General features: G+C 40.4%; 2 protein-coding genes across 8 annotated transcripts in view; one reads left to right on the forward strand and one right to left on the reverse strand.

Annotated features, from left to right (window-relative positions):
* Positions 1-1,255, forward strand: part of itga5 (integrin, alpha 5 (fibronectin receptor, alpha polypeptide)) — a 39,443-nt gene extending 38,188 nt beyond the window's left edge. Inside the window, exon 30 of the mRNA XM_080470287.1 lies at positions 34-1,255. Coding sequence (XP_080326413.1) covers positions 34-117 — 84 coding nt within the window. The 3' untranslated portion in view covers positions 118-1,255. The remainder of the gene's footprint in view (positions 1-33) is intronic.
* A 1,564-nt stretch (positions 1,256-2,819) lies between these two features.
* Positions 2,820-22,064, reverse strand: part of rapgef3 (Rap guanine nucleotide exchange factor (GEF) 3) — a 29,201-nt gene continuing 9,956 nt past the window's right edge. For 3 of the 7 annotated variants that reach the window (XM_080470290.1, XM_080470288.1, XM_080470289.1), the window contains 25 exons: positions 16,544-16,650; positions 16,330-16,451; positions 15,271-15,448; positions 15,016-15,100; positions 14,576-14,636; positions 14,166-14,242; positions 13,920-14,066; positions 13,659-13,765; positions 11,900-11,988; positions 11,730-11,808; positions 11,374-11,524; positions 11,157-11,239; positions 11,044-11,074; positions 10,845-10,920; positions 9,753-9,890; positions 9,513-9,610; positions 8,913-9,038; positions 8,368-8,549; positions 6,858-6,948; positions 6,721-6,771; positions 6,367-6,454; positions 5,819-5,883; positions 5,637-5,691; positions 5,433-5,504; positions 2,820-3,432 (listed from right to left, as the gene is read on the reverse strand). In XM_080470290.1, the coding sequence (XP_080326416.1) occupies positions 3,314-3,432; positions 5,433-5,504; positions 5,637-5,691; positions 5,819-5,883; positions 6,367-6,454; positions 6,721-6,771; positions 6,858-6,948; positions 8,368-8,549; positions 8,913-9,038; positions 9,513-9,610; positions 9,753-9,890; positions 10,845-10,920; positions 11,044-11,074; positions 11,157-11,239; positions 11,374-11,524; positions 11,730-11,808; positions 11,900-11,988; positions 13,659-13,765; positions 13,920-14,066; positions 14,166-14,242; positions 14,576-14,636; positions 15,016-15,100; positions 15,271-15,448; positions 16,330-16,451; positions 16,544-16,650 (2,478 nt within the window). In that variant the 3' untranslated portion in view covers positions 2,820-3,313. Of the gene's footprint in view, positions 3,433-5,432; positions 5,505-5,636; positions 5,692-5,818; positions 5,884-6,366; positions 6,455-6,720; positions 6,772-6,857; positions 6,949-8,367; positions 8,550-8,912; positions 9,039-9,512; positions 9,611-9,752; positions 9,891-10,844; positions 10,921-11,043; positions 11,075-11,156; positions 11,240-11,373; positions 11,525-11,729; positions 11,809-11,899; positions 11,989-13,658; positions 13,766-13,919; positions 14,067-14,165; positions 14,243-14,575; positions 14,637-15,015; positions 15,101-15,270; positions 15,449-16,329; positions 16,452-16,543; positions 16,651-22,064 lie in introns of those variants that run through there. The other 4 variants (XM_080470292.1, XM_080470291.1, XM_080470293.1 and 1 more) reach the window with 3 other exon arrangements.

Here is a 22,064-nt window from a genome sequence, read left to right on the forward strand (position 1 = left end):
TTTTTAAATCTTGAATTTCTTCTTCTCTTGCAGTTTGGCTTCTTCAAGCGATCACTACCATACGGCACTGCCATGGAGAAAGCACAACTCAAACCCCAGGCAGCCTCCGAGGCCTGAGTGACCACCAGAGCTACCAGAACCACAGTACCTGGCCATATGATTGCAATGGAGACACAGAAAGAAACATGTAGAGTGAATCAGAGAGCAGTTGAAGAGTTACACGAAGGAGAGACTACTGGAACTCTACTCTGCTGCACTAGAGGGGAAACAAAGAAAATCCAAAGATCTCCAAGCTGAATGAATGTTTTTATTTTTTTTAATTGTTTTTAATTTATGTTGTTCTTGTTGGCAGGTTGGGATTATTAAATGGAACTTTTCTCTGTGCCTGAAGGCAAAAAAAAAAAAAAAAAAAAAGTGACTGCAAAGAACAGGAACAGGCTTCACACCGCCTGTGAAAGCAGCCGGACACATGTTGGGTTTATCCTTGTGGATTTGTGAGATGGAGAGTTTTGTAATATCCCTTTAACGGCTTTATTTTGGTGCTAATTAACTTGTGTGTCCGCTGCCTCTGACAGTTTCCGTCCACATATGTTGCTTGTGGCATGTTGGCGCTGTGAATCACGCCGCCTCCCGAGGCATGTACACATGGTTTACCAAACACTTTTCAGGTGCAAATCTTCACTCGGCTTTAGCAAATGCAACATTACATGCAAATCTGATTAGCAGTAAATTGAAAATTTTAAGTCTTCTAATAATTTAATACCTAAATTGTTTCCAGTATTTCTGGGCATGCTAGGACAGATATCACCTCCCAGAATAGGGAAGAAAAAAAAACCGCAGGTATTGAAGATGCAAAGATGGATGTTTCTTAACTGTTAATATGGAAAAATGATCTCTCTGCCTCAGGTTGGTGGACAGTGCTGGGTTAAGGTGTTTTTGCACTCAAAGGAATCTACTGATATTATTCCAGAGACACCAAAGACTGACTGACTGATCTTCTTCCTTTGAGATCCTACTGATCACTTTTGTTTTCGCGTCCTGTATGTTTGTGTTCGGAGTTACCAATGCTGGCAGCGTCGTCATTGTTGTGTCGTTGACTGGGATGGGACTGGAACCACCACGACCCTGTGAAACCTCATGTAAGGCTCGAAGCAGTGTGGTGCTTCTCTCAAAGCGTGGCTTTCCCCAAAAGCAGTGGTTTCAACCTTTTTTTTTTAACCCCTTAAAACTCCCCTTGATTTGCATCAACACCGACCAGTGTAAAAAAAAAAGCAGGAGCCTTAAAGAAAATTAAGAAAAAGTTTTGCAGGTCTGCTTCAGATTGTAGAAAGTCTCACCGAAGAGGTCCAGGACCTCAGGTGGGGAACCGCTGCCCAGGAATATGTTGACGCGTTTACTTCTGCTTGGTTTGGAGTTGTGCTCGTTCAGAATGGACACCATGTGGAAGTAAATGACGCCTAGGTGGAGCCGACAGTCGACAGTCATCTAAAATTATGTCTTTTACTGAAAAGATGCGACAATCAGCAGCATTGTAGCCTCAACAGAAAACCCAAGGTTACATTTTTCAGCTTTTAGTGTGACATACTGTAATTTCGATTGTACTTTCAGTGAAAACGCTTGAAGCCATCCCACAACGGCGAGGTGGACTGAAAGTCAAAATGCTCTGTGTTGGTTCCTTTTGTCATGTACATAGGTTTAAATGTGCCTTACATGTAAATATGTCCGTGGCGAGGTTGTTGGATGTGTGACTTCATGCATACATGCATTTGTGTGGATGGTGTATTTATGAATGCTTGTTTTGTGTATGGTTATTATTACCTTTCCCATTGCCTAGTCCGGTTCATGCCTATTACATCTGTAGCTTGAGATAAGTGAGGTTAAGCATTAACTATTGAGCGTGACAGCACAAATACCTCGAACAAGGGATAACAACTAGGCACTGGGAACTAAATGTTGTTTGGACGTGCAATATTTATATTCACTCTGTTTAATATTACAGTGCTTTCTTTTGTTTTTATTTTGGTGATCGAGGTGTGATAAACAGGACTGTTTGTGTATGTGACGAGCACGTTGATTGGACCTTTTTTTGGGGGGGGGGGGGGGGTTCTGGCTTCGCACGTTGTCTTGCTTTTTCACTAAGCATTCGTGACGTGTGAAAAAAAAATTTTTTTTCTCTTTCCCCCCCACGCCAAATTGTACTCAATACTTTTCACTGGAGCATGTCTGAGTTGAGCTCAGCTTTGTTGACACAGTTTGAAGAATTATGTGCTCTGCTGTTGCACCTGCCCAAACACCAACTTTCTATACTCACCATGTGTTTTGTTTGCCTCATTACACTTCACCTTTATTGGATAGCGATTTACAATTTGCCAGATTCTCCACAAAATTCCCCATCTGGTCATTGACTTAAATCCTTTAACATGCTTGTCTGTATTAAACGGTTTTTACAAACACGTCATCCCATTATTTATAATGACAGGGGGTTATTTTACTATTTCCTCCATGGTTACGTCAGGAGAAAGCACTGGTTTTTGTTTTTTTTTTGTGGCGTCTTCGCTCATTTTTTTTTCTCTCTGGGGACTTTAAAAAAAAAGATGTTGTACATATTTATGCCAAGGAGAGTATTTTGATTTCAAATGATAGCTGATGTGTTGTGAATTTTCTCACCCCATATTGGGGGGGACCTTTTGTGTGTTCGCTGGGAGGGAGGGGTCGAGGCAGGGAGGCTCTTTGAAGGTCAATTCTTACCTGTTATGGTTTGTACTTTTAAATAAAATATTTCTCTTTTTACAAATGTGTGTGCCTTCATTGAATACGCGTGACTGGGAAAATAATTTATTTAGAAAAAAGTCATATGCATGTTGTCCAAAATGAGCAGATACAATATATTAGTTTTTGATGTGAAAACAGTAGTGCACAAAAAAACTGACCTAATGTGATTTTAGCTGTGGCACAGATGTGTAGGATGTGTACATATTAGTGCAATTTTTTTTCCAAAAGTATATAAATTGTCACAGTAAATTCAGTTTGACACCAACGTGAGCTGTACATCTTGTAACATAGCTTTACAATATAGAAACGCCAGTGTGTTGGATGAACCTTGTGTCCTGTGAACACAGTCGGCGGAGCATTGGAGGTCATTCCTGTGAACGATGCACATGTTCACTCTCAATGCTGGGCTTTGCTTTTCCCCTTCGACGACAGCGGATTACCAGTTCACGCCACGCGTCCATCTTCCTCCGCAGGTCCACTGCCTGGGTCGTATTTTGCTACAGTCTTTTCCTGTACATCTGTACATGTCCACCCCGATGTCCTAGCACTCGATTGTCCTTGATAGCTCTGTCAGCTTGCGCTGGTTGTCGAGGACCTTCAGGTTTTGAATGTAGTGCCGGATGTTGGTGGGACTCCGCAGGGGGAGGGCGTGGTCCGAGTCTGCACAAGAGGAAAGTATGTTAGGCGTGATAGGTAGTGTGTACTTAAGTGCAAATACTTCATTAACGCTCTTCAGACTTTACTTGGGTATATGAGTTTCAGATGGCTTTTTAATTTTGATCCCTTCATTTAACTGCCAACATGTATATACCTTCTACTCCTTACATCAGACTTTGGCGCCTGACGGCCCCGATCAACATCATTTATGTCACAATTTTCAAAAGGTCAATAAATCACTGTTTTTAGAGGAAGCAAGTTCTTTTAGGCAAATTTCAACCAGTTAGCAATTATCAGTTGCTTGATCGTCTTGAAGAAAGCTTGCTGATTAAATGTATATAAATTAGTTTGTTTGATTTCATTAGCAGCTATGATCCTTATAAATCACAATTTGGTAGTTAGTATAAACATTTTGTGATACTCAAAATGACCAAACTTGCAGATCCCTGCCTTCTATTAATTTTTTATTTTTTTGTTTTTTTAAACCAAATTATCCAATTCAGCAATGTGAAATTTGCATAAACGCGGATTAAAGCTTACTGGAAAGTTCACGGTGACAACATGCAAGTTTTGGGGGCTAAGGGAGAAACCCATGTATGCACAGATCAGGTGGCACATGCAAACTCCACAGTTAGGCTCAACTTGGACTCTAATTGAGAATACTCTCACTATGAGAAGGAATGACTTTATTTTACTATTTACTATAATGCAACAAAACTGCCACTTTACTAGTTTTAGCTTCTTCAGATGACGACATGAAGGAAAAAGGGCGAAACAACACAATGGGAACTTAAACAAAGGAGCAGTAAATAGATAGAGGGTAAACAAAAGCACACCGGACAGTTTCACATTTGAGTAAAAACCTGACCAAAAAATTTAATCATGTAATGCAGGCAAAATAAAATCCAACATAACAAATATGATGGATATGTCATTTGCAGGGAATTATTATAGCTTTTGTAGGAGCCATTCATTGGTTTTAAGTTTTCTTGTTGCATTATTTGGACACTTGGTGTCAGTAATCAGGCACACATATAGAGGGCATAGGTGACAAGAAGAGGAGACACAGGTCAGGTAGGGGGAGGGCACACAGTTCCCACCAGACCGGGAACAGCCAACGAGAAAAAAGATAGAACTTGCTGCAGGAAAACCCCAGTATGTTTATTATCTACTTTCATAAACTATCAACTAAACTGCAAATAGACTGGAATTTCTGTTTCTGGGTCTGCGATGGCTCACTCTTGCTCTTCCACTGTAGAAATGGCTATACCTGGACACTGGGACATTGAATATTTGTCATTACAGCTTCTACTTTTCAAGTAAATTACTCTTGATTGTTGCCCTTCAGCTTTGGTCCCATAGGCCCAGGATGTTTTAAGATCTCTCTCTCCTTCAACACACCAGTGATCTCCTGAGAAGCTCCAATAAGGAGTCAATCAGTCATTACTAGCAGGTGTGTTGCCACAGACAGCGACCTAGAACATGCAGTACACCATGAGCACACCTGGAATACAGTTACAGATATAGAAACAGCCCCTCAACCAAATGTGTGTTGTTGCTTTTGGGTAAGCTATTTAGAATGTAACCTTTGATTTCGAAAACAGGAAGTTTCAACTTGCTTCATGTATTTGATTCACTGTTGTTTTCAGGTTCACCAGTGCTGTCCCAAATCGTGCTCTACCAGATCTGCTGGGCATGATGTGGGAATACAGAAATCTCATAATCTCATGAGAAAGAGGTTGTACTTTCACTGTTTTCAGTTTTCACATGGTGTCATTACTTTTGCTGTTAGATTTATCTCATGAAAACATTTGCTTGCCTTGATATAAAAAAATCTGCATGGTTTTTTACTTTTGCTTTTAAATTCAGAAAGTGATATAATTCTGACCAAAGTTGATGATAGAAGTTGAGTTACGATCTGCATCATTGCTCATTTGTAAGCCGCTGAATTCATATGATAGAAAATACATTTAACTGGGTCTTTACTGATACTGCAGACTTACATGTGGATATGCGAGTGGCCGGTCCTTCCAGAAACATCCGATCAGCCAGGCCCCTCTGTGGAGAGGAAGGCACTGCGGAGGAAACAGAAATTTAATTTACCTGGTTCACAAACCGGAACTAATGAATTTAACTCCACATTCGTCTCTTAATGGTTTGCCGCTTTCCTGGATGTGTAAATGTATGAGCACAACTCCATCACTCACCGTACGGTTGGCTTCTGCATCCTCGAACTATTTTCACTGTCTTGGCAAGCATTCGCTACAACAGCAAGGGATAAATAAGGACTGTTAAGTGTTTTTTGGTTGTTTTTTTTAAACGAGGCACATTTTTTAAGAGAACAGTCAAGCTCGACAATATTAGAAAATATATTTCAAAGTGTCCATACCATCTTTTCAAAATTGACCAGCTTGTCAATGTAGTTTCGGTTTCCCTCATGGATGAATGTCATGTCTGCATACAAACACAATCAACCAAGATTAAAATCCAAGCAGTCAGTCAGTTGATCAAGCAACAGACCAACAAATTGGCAATTTTTGCAAAGAGAATTAATGTAATTGCATTGATAAACACACCAAATGCATAAAGAGACGCAAACAATCATATTGTCGGGGGGAGTTTTAACCACCCACAAAGACGGCCATATAATTATGTGGATTAATGTAAATTGTGAAACTTTGTTAAAATAAAATACAAGAAAAAAAAGACTGTTCTTGTAACAGACTACAAATAAAATAATAATTGCACTACACATTAATAGATTTTATTAAAAGATTATTCAAAATAACTTAAGCTTCGATACTGAAAATTACAAAACACTACATAAGAACTCGACTAAAAAGTGTCAATATTAGGCCACTATTCTAGTAGTTTAATCGGGATTGCAATAGATTCATGATCGACTGACTGGCTGCTTGTTGTTGTTTTCTTGTTTACCTTTGAGAAGCAGAGGCATGAAGGGGATGTAAGGAGGACTGAGTTTCGCCACAGCCAATCTGTACGCTCTGTGGTTGCGTGATGGATCCTACAACAAGCAGAAAGACATTCATTAAGAGGTGAGCTACTTCTCTGTGTTTTGATGCATTAGACTTATTATATACAAGAGCACATTATGAGTTTAAGGTAAAATATTGATCTCGGAGGAAGTTGGACATTAATGATGAAGGACCACTGGACTGTGGCAGGAAAATGTTTTAAAAGTAATTATAAAAACGTAGAGCGTCTGCCTGCTTCAGCAGTATGTTGGTCATAGTCACTGAAAGAGATGCGTAACAAAAAAAACTAACTTACCATCAGTCTCTCATATGCGCAGTAGATTCTCTTTGTCTTGCTGGGTATTCTCTTTTACAAACAAGAAAAAGGTTAAACAAGTCAGTATCAAAGTCTTTGGCAAATGTGACACATCTCAGTTATGTAAGTGTTCTCACCTCCCACGTCTTGTAAAGCCTCTGCACTGCACTGTTACTGAGACCGAACATCACAGCGAAAAAGGAATTGAGATTCTTCTGCTCCTTTAATCTGTGGCAAAGAAAACATACAGAGTGGTGAACCTCCATGTGTCAGACTGACTGGGAGCTAATTTTGAGGACCATGCGTGACTTTTTAAGGCTGGTTTGTTGTAGGTGTGGTAAACGTAGCACTGCGCCCCTGAAAGTGAAGCACTGAACTACCGTCGAACTTGCATGCACTGTATTCCAAGCTGATCGTAATGGAATAAGGCTCACGTGCTGATAGTGTGCAGGACATAGTGGATTAGTTTTGGATATCATCATAATGCATTTGTGAAGTTTGAAAAAGCTGCAATTTGTGAACCACACTGCCACCCTGTAATATTTGATAAAGGATGCAAGATGCATTTAATAAATGCCAAAAGCTTGAAGAGAAAGTACATTTCAAGAAAAATTTTGTTGCCAAACAAGTGCAGCAGTTGCAGGCTGTATTTAAAGACTTGCTGTGGATTTTGAGGTAAAAGCCTTCTTCATGTTCACTTGAGCTTTGGCAATGGAAACAATTAGGAAATCAAAGGGTTATCGCTAGACAGCTGATCTACAATGATTGCATCATTTTTAAGGCAAATTGATGAGATTATTAAAATCCGAAATTCTCGTATCGGCTTACTTAACTGTAGTCTGGATAAAGCTGTTCTAAACGAGTACAAGGCAAAACAAAATCTACATGATTGCAGTAGATGTTACGTCATCTCAATTAGTGACATAAACCCTGTCAGAAACATGAACAGAAATATACCTTATTCAGTATTATTTTGTCAGTCATCTCTGACCCTTGATTTGTACTAACTTGATTAAAGACATGACACAACTAAAACTTGACTAATACTGTTCATTCATAATCAAACTCTGCCTCTTGACTCCTGCTGAGGTTATCCAACAAAATCTATGCTGTATGAATGTTTTGAAATAATGCTTAAATATTTGGAGATATTGAATTTGTTTATCTATCTAGCCGTAGCATGTTTGGAGCAACGCGACAATGAATTTACCCTTCGGATTAATACAGTCTTTCTATTCTTGTCATTTTGGAGCAAAACGTTTGCTAAATAATATTGTCGCCATCAGCCGAATAGTACGATCAAAATAATAAACCCATAGTACACAAAGTGAAATTTGAGGCATTCCAACTCATTTATTGAAACCTATGTCCTGCTAGTGGTGCTAAAAATCAATGTTTGCTGGATTTTCTTTCCCAGACTAAAGGAGGACACAGTCTTTTCTTTCTAAAATACAGCTGAACTCAAAAAAGAACGATGATGCGTAAAAACCCTCATGAAAGATCAAAATCCTCCACATTTTGGTTGTCTTCTTGCCCCGACATGCCTGGATAAAAACTGTGAATATGAGTCTGAATAATTGTTTTACAACATGTCCAGGACCGCACTCGTCCGCCCGACAGTTTAACTTTCAGGATCCAAATTCTTACACTGAAGCGATCTTGATGAACTTCTTGAGAAGAACAGCCCGCTTCACCAGGTCCTCACAGAGGCAGAGCTCCGTCACCACCCAGTACTGCACCTCGTTGAAGCGCCGCACAAACCGCTCCAGGTTCGCAGTGGTGGCGCCTGGAAATTTATGACGACCGAATATGTAGTAGACGAGCTCCACCTGGAGAGATGAGAGACGATGAGTCACAGTGATGGACGCAAAACTGCGAAGCAAAACAAAAACCAACAGATCTGACAAGCACAGAAAGGCATCGACAGGTGACGGCAGGGAAATATGTGTGGCATGCAGGAAGCAGACCAGATGAACTGATGGCAAAGATGGTGCAGTCAGATGGGAAAAAAAAAAAAAAAAAAGTCAGGCGTCTGACTCCAACAAAATGATGTCCAGTCCTTTGTCGGTTCCAGTCTCCCAAACGTTCATGTTTAATGACAAACGACTTGAACCTAAGTGAAGTCAGTCGTGTGCAAATGAGCAGCTTTATGCCTCGATCAGAGGTCAAACTTGTCATAACTACTAAGTTACCTCGTGCATGGCCGTGAACATTTCCCAGTCATAATTAGCGAGTTCATTGGCAATGTCTTTGGAGCCCATCTGCTCGAGGATGTCAGTAGTTCCTCGCTCTGGGCCCAGCTGCTCTCTCAGGGGCGACTGGGGGGGGGGGGGGGGGGGGGGGGACGAACAGAAAGAAATCAGCAAGGAAAAGATGTAACGATATTTGGTAACTCCTTATTTCTGTCTGTTTCTTTCAAAATGACAAATTAACAGTTCACAACGATCATAGAAGTGATGGAAAAATTAATTGGTGAAAATCAGTGCAGCTTGTGAAATGACAAAGGATAATGATAAAAAAAACCAAAAAACTGAAAAATTGGGATGCCTGACTGAATATAATTGCAAGTTCACATACATTGTGAGACGGTAGGAAACATATTAACCGCTTTCAAATATCTATCAAGAAATCTACCTTAGACACAATCAGAAGATTGGATTGTGAAATATAAGCAATTTTAAATCTTTCCATGTGATTTTCATATGAATGAATGGAACATAATGGATCATAGTTATTTCAACCAAAACAAACAAGCAAATGTTTAAAAGGCAATGAAGGCGTCTTCTGCTCACCAGCTGTTCCACCTGACTGCTTGGGCAGATGAATAATCTCTCATTGAGTCCCAGAGCGGTGTACACTGCAGTCGCATCCAGCTTCAGCTGACCTCTTTCTGTGTATGTTCACAGAGGAAAACCAAGAGCTCATTGTCACAATAATGAGTCGATGACTATCAGCACTTCATCTTCAAGAATTTGACGCAAAGGCGTGTTTTCCGATCTGATATGAAAGTGCGACGGAGCGACTAGTCTCACCTCCTGCAGAGTTCATTTTGACCAGGATGTGATCTCGTCCAGGTTCGACGACAGCGGACATCACATCCTGTACAGATGTGTTAACGGGGAGCATCACAGTCAGAGGTTTGTTGTCTGGTCTGAAGATCTCGTACAACACTGAGTCAAGAGGGAACAGAAATCCAAATGTTAATATATGCTGATTGATGATGAAGGAATCGTGCGTCAATATCCGGACGGTCAATCACCTGTTACTGTGAAGCTACTTTATCAGCTACTGTAATGAAGTATCCACAGTACACTCATTGCATTAGCACCCTCACAGTAACGCGAGCCTTCCTCTTTAACACCATTACTGAAGAATTCGAGGAAAGTTCCTACTCTGGAAACGGATCCAAACTGTGTCAAACTTGGAACTACCTCCTGGTAATGTGGGAAAGCTCTGAATATATATTGTGACGTTATCAAATGCTACAATAATTCTTTGGTATAATAAATAATACTTCTTGTAGATAACCTCAGCTGATTTAGCTTGTGAACTATAAAAGCTGGCCTCAGATGGTTCATGTCGTCATGTCAACATTTTCAACTTGGATGCGAGAATCTCCCAAATGGTCCATTTCCAATTTCCTAACAGAACTAGTGCTACTTTTTGAAGCCATGATATAAGTTCAACTTATTAATATAACTTCAGCAGGGTATAATAGATCAGTCCTTGGTGTCCCGCGCAGTATTGCCAGCTCAGTTCATGTAAAAACACTAAAATATCATAATACAGGCCTAACTGGATCAAACACCTTAAAAGAATATATGAACTACCCTTCCAAATAACCAGTCATTTTTAGTTTCACTCATTATTAAAGTACTTACACTAAGGCTTTATACCATATATTGAGAATTAAATTTTAAGAAAGTTTCCATTTTCAATAAGTAAATTAACAATACCACTTTTTAAAGAAGTAACTGTAATGATTTATTCTTTTTCAAACCTCAAATGATGACTAAAAATGCAAAATATAGGTTAACTTATCTGAAGTAAGTATTAACTTGTAGATACGATCAAATAGAGACGTTTGGAAACATTATTCCTGATATGATGTATTGCTTACTCACCTTTATCCTGTGCTCTGATTGGCTGTAACCTTCCTACTGGCTCCTCGCAGTTTGAGAACCAATCAAATTGCTGATTCTGTCAAAAGCATCAGAGATTCAGCAGATCAGTGACATTAACTCATTTCCTCATCACAACATGTCTCAGATGTAATCATCTGAAACCTGTTGGTGTCAGTCCTGCTGAAAATGTGATGCTTACCCGACTCAGTGACTGATATCCATTCTCCAACCTGGGAGCACATCGATCATCAAAGATCAATATGAGCTATTAATAACTTTTAGTAACAACATTTAAAAATTGGCAATATTTACACTCTCGTTCTTCTTCTTTCTCGAAATTGTTCCTTCAGCACACTGAAGAGACGGTAATCCGCTGCCACGTCCTTCTTTATTCTCTGTTTCAGACCAAACAAATAGAGCATAGAGGATTGAACATCAATAAGTTACCGTGTGGAAAAAAGTACTACGATCAAAATGGACAGAATTTTGACACATTGTGAAATGACTCATTTCATTAAAGCTTTTGTACCTCCAAAAACTCAAATGCAATGGGGTCCTCTCTCAACAGAAGGCCAAACAGTGCCACCCACTGGCCAATGAGCTTCACTACCTTCTGCTTGGTGTTGAGAATGTAGGCAGCTTTCTCCTGATCCGAGCCCTCGGAGAGCTCTGCCCGGTAAGTGCAATGCCAGTTAAGGACCCATAAACACACACATACAATGGCTAATAATACCAAAAGTAGAAATTCTATACATTACAATGACGTAGTGAGTTTTAAATAACAGACATCATCATCATCATCATCATCATCATCAAGATCATGTTGGGATTCAATATTTTCAGCACAATCATGACCGTTCAGTATTTTGAAGCATCACAGGATATTGGTGCAGTAGTGCAGGACACAGCTGGCTGGAGGGCATGAAGACTTTGTGGGTGAGGAGGAAATCACTCACACAGGGATCTGCAGCAAACAGCACACAGTTGTCTGAGTGGTAAACAAGGCCTTGTTTTTGTGGGATCAGAAAAATGTGTAGATTTCAAGAGATTCCAACCTATGGCGTCATTTCCATTGGAGTCCAGCTTCACTGTGTCCAGCAGGTGTTCCAGGATTTTCTCAGGTGATCCTGACATAACTGTGTACCTGTAGAGGAGGAGACATTATTCTTTTTTTTTTTCTTTTTTTTTTGTATGGCTCCCTGTGCATGCCTTCTGTTTATGGCTCGGAATTAGAATAATAAATTATACTTCTAGTTATAGTGCTTCAATCCCACATAGTGCTTTTACAGCCTCTGTCCAGGTGATGGTTTGTTAAAACCATTGCGCAACGCTTACACGTTTGCTGACTAACATTTACTAATCGTGACTAAATGGACTTGGGCAATCATCAATTGGTGGTTTCATGTTGCCAACAAATATACACACAGTGACGTGTTTGAAAAAATCTGATGAATCGCATCCCTTTCACTTGAATCATTATTTGAGAATAAACCGCTTCTTTTACTTTCATTTTAATATGATCGTATGTACTTAAACATTAAGACTATTTGGTAATATGAGAATAAATATATAATTTTTCAGGATATAATGATCTATTATGCACATAAAAGTCCTATTTTATGGCATTTAATAATACATATTTATTTTATTCTTAGGGTATAAATAAGGCTTGATTTTCAATTCTCCCTATTATTCAACATATACTTGTATACAATGTCGGATACTTTATTGATCTCTGTGGAGAAGATACTTCTCTACATTTAACCCAGCCTATGTATAGTTAACTTAACCTACAGTTAACTGCAGTAGGCTGCCACAGTGCAACATCCAGGGACCTCTTGGGGGTCACTGGTCTTGCTCAGGGACTCGGAGCAATGGGATTCAAACCAGCAACCAATGGTATATGCAATGCATCTGTATGATAGGTATACGTATATTTTTTCCAAATTTTGCAAGAAAGTTCCATGAGACAAGATGTCAAGGCACACTGGTACAATATAAAAGAGTAAGCAGAATTAGAAAGTTAAATACAGCTAAAACATCATAAATAGATTCATATTTGAATCTCAGTGCCGGCAGGTCACCACTGTGGGTCGACGAGGAAAGCCTTTAACCTCTGATTGCGTCACTGTGGTGACCCTGGGAAGGAGCAGCCAAACCGCACCATCGAATTAAATAAGTAAATGCATCATGGGAACTTCTATACGTATTTCTATTACTTCTATACGTATACTGTGTCATTGGTTTGCACAAATACTGAGTGACAAGAGCAAAAAAAAAAAAGAAAGAAAGGCTGTGGACGTAATCATCTCATAGTTCATCCAACAGGATCTGTTTACAGCACTTAGTAGGATGGTAGCAGTATATCACTGCAGTGATATTCACAAAATTTATGATTCTTACTGAAAACACCTGACCCGATCACGTATGCTGTGTCTGTCATATTTACTCTACAACTAGAGATGAAGAACACTTTGTCTGATTTTATGGGGTAAAAAAAAAAAAGGTGTAATGTGTATAAGTCATAGGATAAAAACATGTAATGTAGAATGTGTATGACGAAAGCTGACATTGACTTTATCCATCTTCATGTTTGCTAAAATCATTCAAGACTGATAACAAGTCGGTCCACAAAGGCAGGGTTAAAGTCCAAGCTTTGTTTGTGAATGTCGTCGAAACTCTAAGGCCTTCACCACTGTAACAAATAGATGTGTATAGTAATGTTTGGTATTATAGCAGCGTTTACCCACACCCATAATGTGTGTGAATGATTGGAAGTCGAAGTGCGAAGTCATTATAAGAGGAGTTTCTCACTTGCTGTTGTTTCCTGCCCCTCCCTGCCCTCTGGAGTCCGCGCTTTTCTCCAACACCAGCACTGCCATCCCGTGCTCCTCCAGTCGCACTGTGTTCGCCTCCACATCCTGAATGCAAAGCAGGAGTTGAATCAAATATTAGGTCGAAATTTTTACTCATAGAAGCGCATAGTTACAAAGTAATTTATGGTGTAAACTGTACATCACTTTCTTAGTTCTGACAGCCGAAAAACAGTGTCACACATGTCGTAATAAGTCAAACCTTGAGGATCCGTATGAAGTCGTGTTTATCGACTCGGAGGAAGTGGCAGTTGTCCTCTCTCAGGATGATGGTGGCAGCACGAGGTGCATCATTCAGCAGAGCGAGCTGCCCAAAGTCCTCGCCTTCATGCAGCGTAGTGACCAAACCCTGGGAACACAGTCTCTTCCTTTCAGGCACAAGATGCCACTTCCAAAGCACTTTATTAATGATCACTGGGGAGATTTGTTTTATTTGGAGCCATTTTACCTTCCCATGCGTGATCACGTTCACAGAGCCTTTCCAAATGATGTACCACGACGTGCCCTTGTCACCCTGACTGAACACTGCATCGCAGAAAATGCATTAAGCACAAACAGTCATTTACATGCGTCTCTCTCTGCATGACTAACCATGACAATCAGGCTTACACACCACCTTCTTATAATGTGCTTTATAATGTATGAATGTCATATGCGCATGCTGCACATAGTCCAAATGTTACACTGCACATAACATGTGAGCGGCGTGTTGTACATGAGAACATATTAGTGAGGTATTTTTCACACATCAGAACATCTGTGCAGTGTGTTGCTGGCTACACAGTGAAATACTGCAAGATTCAGTGTGTGGCAAGGCTCCGCACTAAGCTCCAACGTCAGCGAAGCTGTCGCACTCACACACTGTTCCAGACTTGGCATGTGATTCAAAGACCAGCACTGTTGCCAACTCCTTACGCACCTATGGGCACAAAAGAGCATTGATAACCATCGTTAGACTGCCGTGTTGTCGTCCATGGATTAATTGGTTTTAAGCTGCTTCAAGAACAAGAGCAATTCATTTAACAGGTGGATTGTTGGAGAATAAGAAAGAGCAAGGTCAAAAAAATTCTTGTCTTTCACCTACAGTGTGAAGTGTTAACCCATAAAGTATCATGAAATTAAAACAATTTCTATTGCACTATTGTTTTAAGCAATGCATGCCGACAAAGTTAATGAAAAGAATCCATCCATCCATCCATCCATCCATCCATCCATCCATCCATCCATCCATCCATCCATCCATCCATCCATCCGTCTGTATAAATAATGCCAGAAGGAGCCAGTAATGTGTGACTAACAGAGGTGGAGAGATGAGCAGCAGCCTTGACATGGAGCAGCTCCTCATAGATGACCTCCAGGTCCTCGGCACTTCTCTGACTGGGACTGAATAGAAGAGAGGACAAGGCAAGGGACGTCATCAGCCATGCAAACAAATGATCTCATCAAGCCGCACCTTAATAGATCTATTGATAGAGAACTTCCAGCCAAAGTGATTCTATATACATAACGGGTATCATATTGAGTGATCATTAAAGAACGATGAGCAGACGGACCCCTTGCGCAGGATCATCGTGAGCAGTGCGTCGGGGCCCAGCTGGGACAGCAGCGACAACGCCTCCTGCAGCTCGTCCTCCGAGTCCTTTTCATAAGTTGTGTTGTTCAGGCCAAACTCTGAATCCTGGAAGCGGTAGAACTGAGTGTCCTTGTCATGGAAGTTCAACTCGTGCTTTACTTGATAGAGGCAAAACAAAGAAGAGGCAAAAGTGAATTATGTGAGAGAACAGACGAACATTAAGACAAATGAAGTGAACATTTACTGGAGCTCATTTCTGTTTTTCAGACAGACACTGAATTAAAAACCGAGAATAGCCGGATGAATAGAAATGAGCGCAAATGCTTTCTGAGTGACTCGCTTCATTTGATGAGGAAGCATTCCTGTCCTGATTGAAGTGGTCTCTCTCAGGAAGACGGCAGAGCAGAAGTGTTCGGCGAACACTCAACCCAGCGAGAACGCATCGGAAAGCTTGCCAGAGCCAATCACTACATCTCCAAATATTTCAACACTTGAGGGATATTATTGAAAGCAGCCTGAAACTGTTATCGTCGGAGCATATTAGTGATGCTAAACATGGCAGAATTGAATGGTGGTGGTGTATTTCAACCTTTGTCCAACAACTGCTATGTGATTGTGTGGTTCAGTTTATCCGCTGCCCAGCAGACAGATTCCTTCCATTTCAGCCCTTCGTTTCTTGACAAAGATGCAGGTTTAAGTTCTTTAGGTAGGTGTTTAGTTTACCGTGTCTTTAACACAGCGAAGTCTGCACACATATATTTAAGCCACCAGAAATGATATGTTTAAAGAAAGTGTTGACAACCATTGGGATCGAGAGGAATTGTTGACGTGTGCTTTTTTAATGACTTATACACCGAGATTTATGGTAAGAAACCTGCTTATTCATATTTACTACATACATTTGTACTCATCCACTAAGTATTTAAACATTATCTATAGATTTAACTTTTAAAAATGTGTTTATGTGGTGTATGCATTGTATATTTTTAGCATTTTTAAGGAGGACTGTGTTTCAGTCTCATTGCGTGAGACTTCTTACCATGAACAAGAATTCCTTCGTCCACCAACACCTGCCACATTCCTACTGCTTGACTTCTTGATTGGAGGCACTCATTCTGTCTCATCAACCACTCCACAAGCTCTTTACCAGAGCAGCACCGTCTGGAAAAGAAACCATTCCAAGTAATTTCATGCTGGATTTTTTTATTTTTTTTTAAATAGGAAAAAAGAGATGACATGAGCAGTGGAAGTACCTGTATGTTTTGAGGTGATATTTTCGATCTCGAATCAGACCGGGGTTCTTCTCGATCATAACACTATATACTGATCTCGCGGCCTTCACAACACGATCTGAAAGGAACTACATATATAGCCATAAGAAAGAAAAGAGGTTAAGCTGGCAAATAGTGTTTTTTTAGTTTTTTATTTTAGTTTTTTTTATTCACAGACACATTTTGTGGTGCGAAAGGGAGACGGAGCAGGAGGATAAGTAACACAGGAGGTCTTGTTTACTGAAACAGACGATTTCTGTGACGGCGACAGGCCAAAGTTAGCAAAAGAAACAAATGTTCAAGCAAAGGTTTGCGTGTCAGTGGAAGAAGAGAGGGTGGCGGTGGGGGAGATTACAGACAGCAGGAGTGGAGATTTCTGTAGGTGTCGGGGTGAAGTGTGCGTGTGTGTGTATGTGTGTCTGTGTGTCTGTGTGGTTCGCTGGGAGGTGAGAACGTGTTATAAATGGCTGTGTTACACTCTCCCACACCCCAGCGAGTTCCCAGACTCTACAACTAACTTTGTGGCTGGCATGCTGCAGAAACAAACTTTCACTCTCTGACCACCTTCAACGGATTTCCTTTCATTCTTTCCACCCTCACACCCCACCACCCCACCACCCACACACCCCCACACACACATACACACACGTTTTTGTCACTTCAGAGCAACAAGGAACGTCTTTAACCGAAGAGCTTCTCTTACTTTAAAGACCCCATGACAAGAAAAGACACCAGTTATTGTAATATGCGTCTCACTCAGTGGTGGGAACTTAATTTCCCACAGGTGCTGTGGCACATAACTACGATATAATTCTGCTCTATGTGAAGGAATCGCTTGATAGAAAGTAGTTTGTTACAGAATTTTGCCAAGGTACTGTGCCTGCTTTGCATTAGTTTTCAGTTTCTCTGTGTTCAGTTTAGGGAAAGAGACTCAATAATTGGTCATTGAACATTAATGTCCTCCACAAAATAACACTTTGGACTGTGGGAGGAAACTGTAGTACCCGGGGAACACCCGCACATGAACAGGGAGCACATCCAAACTCAAATAATGTAACTATGAAATAAGACTGGGAACCAAGAATTTGGGGCACACCTATTAGTTTAGAAAGGAAATATTGAGTATTCTCTAATCAAAAATCATTTCTCATATTCGACTTCAGAGAACTACTCCTGCCTTCAATGGCATCTTCTATTCTCATTATATGCATTAGGTTACGGGTGCCTCGTAATCATCAACAGCAGCTTCAAATATCAGCGAGAACTGCAGCTCACAGATCTTCAGTATTCTTTTTTTATCATGGCTCCTTAAAACTTTGACAAATTTGGGTGCAAATAACCTGTTATTTTTATTTTTTGTTGCCCTGCAGAAAATCTATCAAAGGAAATCGTATCTCTGAAATTGAAGTGATAAATGGGACGTTATCTCGTGAACTTAAATATGTGTCACATCCTACTATTATTCAACTGCACTTTTCACTGCCATTGGTCAGTGTCTAGTGTCAGCCCAAGATAAGCTGACCATAAATAAATCCTAAAAAAGATCATTAAAAACAAACACCTCAGAGAATAACTGAAAGTGCAGTGAGGACAGGCTCATTTGTTTTCACTGCCGGAGATGCTTGTTTACCCGACATGCGTGATATGTGGGGGAAAATTAGCAAACCACTTAAAAAAAAAAGTCACTTTGAACAAGCTGAGACAGCTAAAACAGTTTTTAAAATGTCAGCAATTTTTTTTTTTTTATTGTAGTTCCTTATTTCATGAATCCAACATAAGATGCAGTTTTGGCACTTATAGACGAACTGCTGCTCATCTCTATTCCTGCAGCAGAAAGAGCTGCCGTTTCCCCAACACCTCGCTCAATAGGCACTGTAGGATTATTTCTTGTTTCCTTTGTCGGCTGTTCATTGGCTGTCCTGCCCACATGGACCAATCATGTTGGAGACACACACACACACACACACACACACTCCTTATCAGCCTGTTTGGCTCCTTGCTTTTACTTGATGGCTGCAATCTGGTTCGGACATTTGTACTTTTAGTAAAGTTGCGTATGTGGTGGAGATTCTATATTTACTCTCCAAATACTGCACACAGGTTTTTTAGTAAACACTTATTGATTGTTTTTTGTTTCCAAGCCTTTTTGTTTACCCTGTTTTTTTTTTTTTAAATCAATTTAATTGATTTAGTCAAAACCTTTGTCACTCCTTTTGCTTTATTGGATGACCTTTCAGTTCAGCGTTAATTATTCATTTTGCACATTTCTTCAACAGAATAAGAAGAAATCTTTAAATGAATTCCGAGTCTCATGTTTGAAAGTCTTTTCCTTTTGTTTTGATGTTTTTCTTCATGGGGTTGTACATGCATGTATAGACTATCCTTGGTTTGAGTCTGGGCTTGGCAGCCTTCCTGTGGAGAGTTTGCATGTTCTCCCTGTGCACATATAGAGTCTGTCTGATTTTTAGCGCCAGTTCTTTTGGCCACCATAAAAAGCCAAGTCAATGCAAATGTGTAAACACATTTAGGTTCATGCAATATAGACAATACTGTGACTCACTCTGTTGGGCCTTTAAGCCCAAAAAAACTAAAAAAACAAAGCCACTGATGCCGAAGCACAGCTTATGTAATAATGTGCTTTGTTTATCTCACCTGTCCCACTTCAGGCTTTTCACATTGCATGCTGGCCTTTCATTAGAGAGAAGAAGAAAAAAACACTGTGGCGTCCAGCTGCCACCCAACAATATTGTTTTAATGACTGACAGCAAAATGAACTTCAGTTTGCTCCTCCCTGTTTCGCTCCCCCCAGTAGGTCTCCTGCACGTCTTGTGATTACACGAGTGACTCACACAGTTGCCTGTTTGTGCTTTCAGTTTTCCTCAAGACATACACTTTTAAGATGTGGCTTTGAGATTCACTCAAAACCTGGTAATCACCAAAGTTTTCTTCTTTTTTTTTTTCTTCTCTCCTGTAATGCGGCTCACTCTGAACGTGAAGCCCACCCACTGACATCTGACTTCTTTTCTGACCTCCACGCATCAATGCTGGCCAACATTTTGCTTGCATGTTTCACATGACGTAATCTCATTAGATCCAAGTTCACATCAGGTTATTAATTGTTATGTATAACTGTAACTGATTGCTCAGGGTAACACTGTACAACATGCAGTTCAACCTGTCTTCCCTACATTGGCCTCTTCCCAGGCCTGACATCAATGGAGTAAATGTGCCCTGAGGCGTCTACTATGCCCGGCTGGAGTTATGCTGTCTAGAGGTCACCAGTATTCCCAGGGGCCCTTTTTCCCCTGGGAGTCCCATAGGCACATTCTCAGGCATGTCAACTCCCAAACTTAATTTCTTGATGAGGCAATTTTCCATTGCCTAACCCACTCCTTACAAAAACAGTATCAAGGGCCATCATTTACTGAAAGGCCGGCTGTTTGCTGCTGAACCTGACAGTCTTGTTAACAGACAGAAAATGAAATAATGGTCGAATATTTCCAGTTCTTCTCCTTAACTCTGCGGCTGTCTCTCTCTGGTGCATAGTGTGTTGTAGATTGTCTCCAAGTAGGCCATCTCAGCGTGTTATCTAGGAACTATAATCCAGGGGTAATTGTTCCAGGTGAGTCAAATAACAGAGCAAATATGTTTCCCACAGGTGCGTCAGCCGATGGCATAAAGTACAATATACAGCCATTCAGTGTGCAGTAATCAGCTCTGATGTATGGACCATTTGTGAGCGTTAAACAAGCAGCCGTAGCCCATTTTATGACTGGGGTCCATTCATTTGTTGGGATCATTTTACAGCCTTGCGCCTTTATTTAAGAAGTGCCAGACAATACTCAACTTTACATTGATTTACACTCAAATTTATATGATCTTTATCTACGATCCTATCTTATAAACAATGGATTTCTGAACAGCTGTTATTCTGCCTGGAACGTTTACTCAGAAACCTTATTAAACAGGTGCTTGGCCACAATCATCTGCTAGAAGGAAGATTGTAATACTTTCATCACAGCTTCAGTGCATTATCTATTTCTTCAGTTCCCTACGTGGCGTCTGGGACCCCGAGAGATCACTAAAGTTATATCACTAAAAGATAGAACTTGGACACTGCTCATTGCTTTTGATTTGAAGGCTCCTGCTTCCAAGTGTTGGTGTGCGTGTCCACTGGCGTCTGGCTTCACTGTAATGTTTTGACAAATCAGACACTGTAAAGGAGTCCTGCTGCATTTTTAGATGCAACCTGATGAGCATCAGATAATCTCAACAAGTAAGACAAATCAGTTTGGAAGTAGCCTACTGGTCCACGTTTGACTTTTCTAACTTCGAGTCAACCCCTGCCTTTGAAGTTGATTTTATAGAATCGGATGGGCTGACGACGAGTGCAGCAATATGTCACCTATGGTTGGATTTCTTTTCTGTTTCTTCTGCTCTCTGTGACCTCGGTGAGCTGTGTGGATGTGTGGATGTGTGTGAGGTGCAGCCTGAGAGGAGGAATACTGCGCGAGTTGACAAGTGTACTTTGCAGAACATTTGAGCTCAGTTTTCAGATCGTCCAAGTTGACTTTTCAAGTTTTTTTTTCTTTTCTGTATTCATGTGTAGACAGGAAAATAATTTATTTTGCATGTAAAATTTGTGAGCCAATAAATCTGAGCCTATTAAAACAGTATCTGGACGGTTCTACAATGTGTGACATTCATCGGGTCTTTTAGGAGCAAACACTTACTAAGCAACCAAACAAAGCTCCAAGAGTTTTATTACCACAGTAGCGAGTAATCTTGTTTAAAATAAACTCCCAGAGATTGATGATTAAGGAGTTGTTTCTTGTTTTTTGCTCCTCTATTCTTCTGTTAGCAGGAGACCACTGAACCTAAACAGGAGTGACTTTCCATGTCAGACCTTGTTATCAATGTTGTAAAGGCCCCGTCCTTAGCATGCTGTCCAAGACGCTGAGATAAAGCAGTGCTCGGGGCCTGGACTCGGCGAGGCACGACTCCAGGAGGGTGGGGAGGGTCAATTAACTTTGTGCCTTGGAGTGTCCTTTAGACTCCTTATGGCTGCTCGCCTCTGCTAGGAATGTGTTTTTTAAGACTCGCTTGAGTAGTAATGCAGGATATTATAACAACAGAAGAACAAGTTCAGCAGTTTGAGAGGATGCAAGCGCTGCAACTCTGGATGATACCAGAGGTCAGTGAATCTGAAAGCCACCAGGGCAGAGAAAAACCAGCGCAAGCTGTGCCAACTCCTGTCAGAGTGTGGTTAGATATTTCAGAAGGGATGACATGCTTGACACATAGCTACTCATAACACTGCTATTTTCATCTCTTCCTAATGAAAATATGCTACTTCATTTATTTTATATTGGGGTTTTTTTCTTTAAAAGATTCTCAAAGAACGATAATTTCTCTGTCTTATTTCATACATCATATTTACATTTACATATAAACATAAATCATGCTGTTGACTAACTCATGGTGCGTTCAAAAATAACGAACA

This window comes from Lipophrys pholis (assembly GCF_963383615.2).
Source record: "Lipophrys pholis genome assembly, chromosome: 8".
NCBI lineage: Eukaryota > Metazoa > Chordata > Actinopteri > Blenniiformes > Blenniidae > Lipophrys > Lipophrys pholis.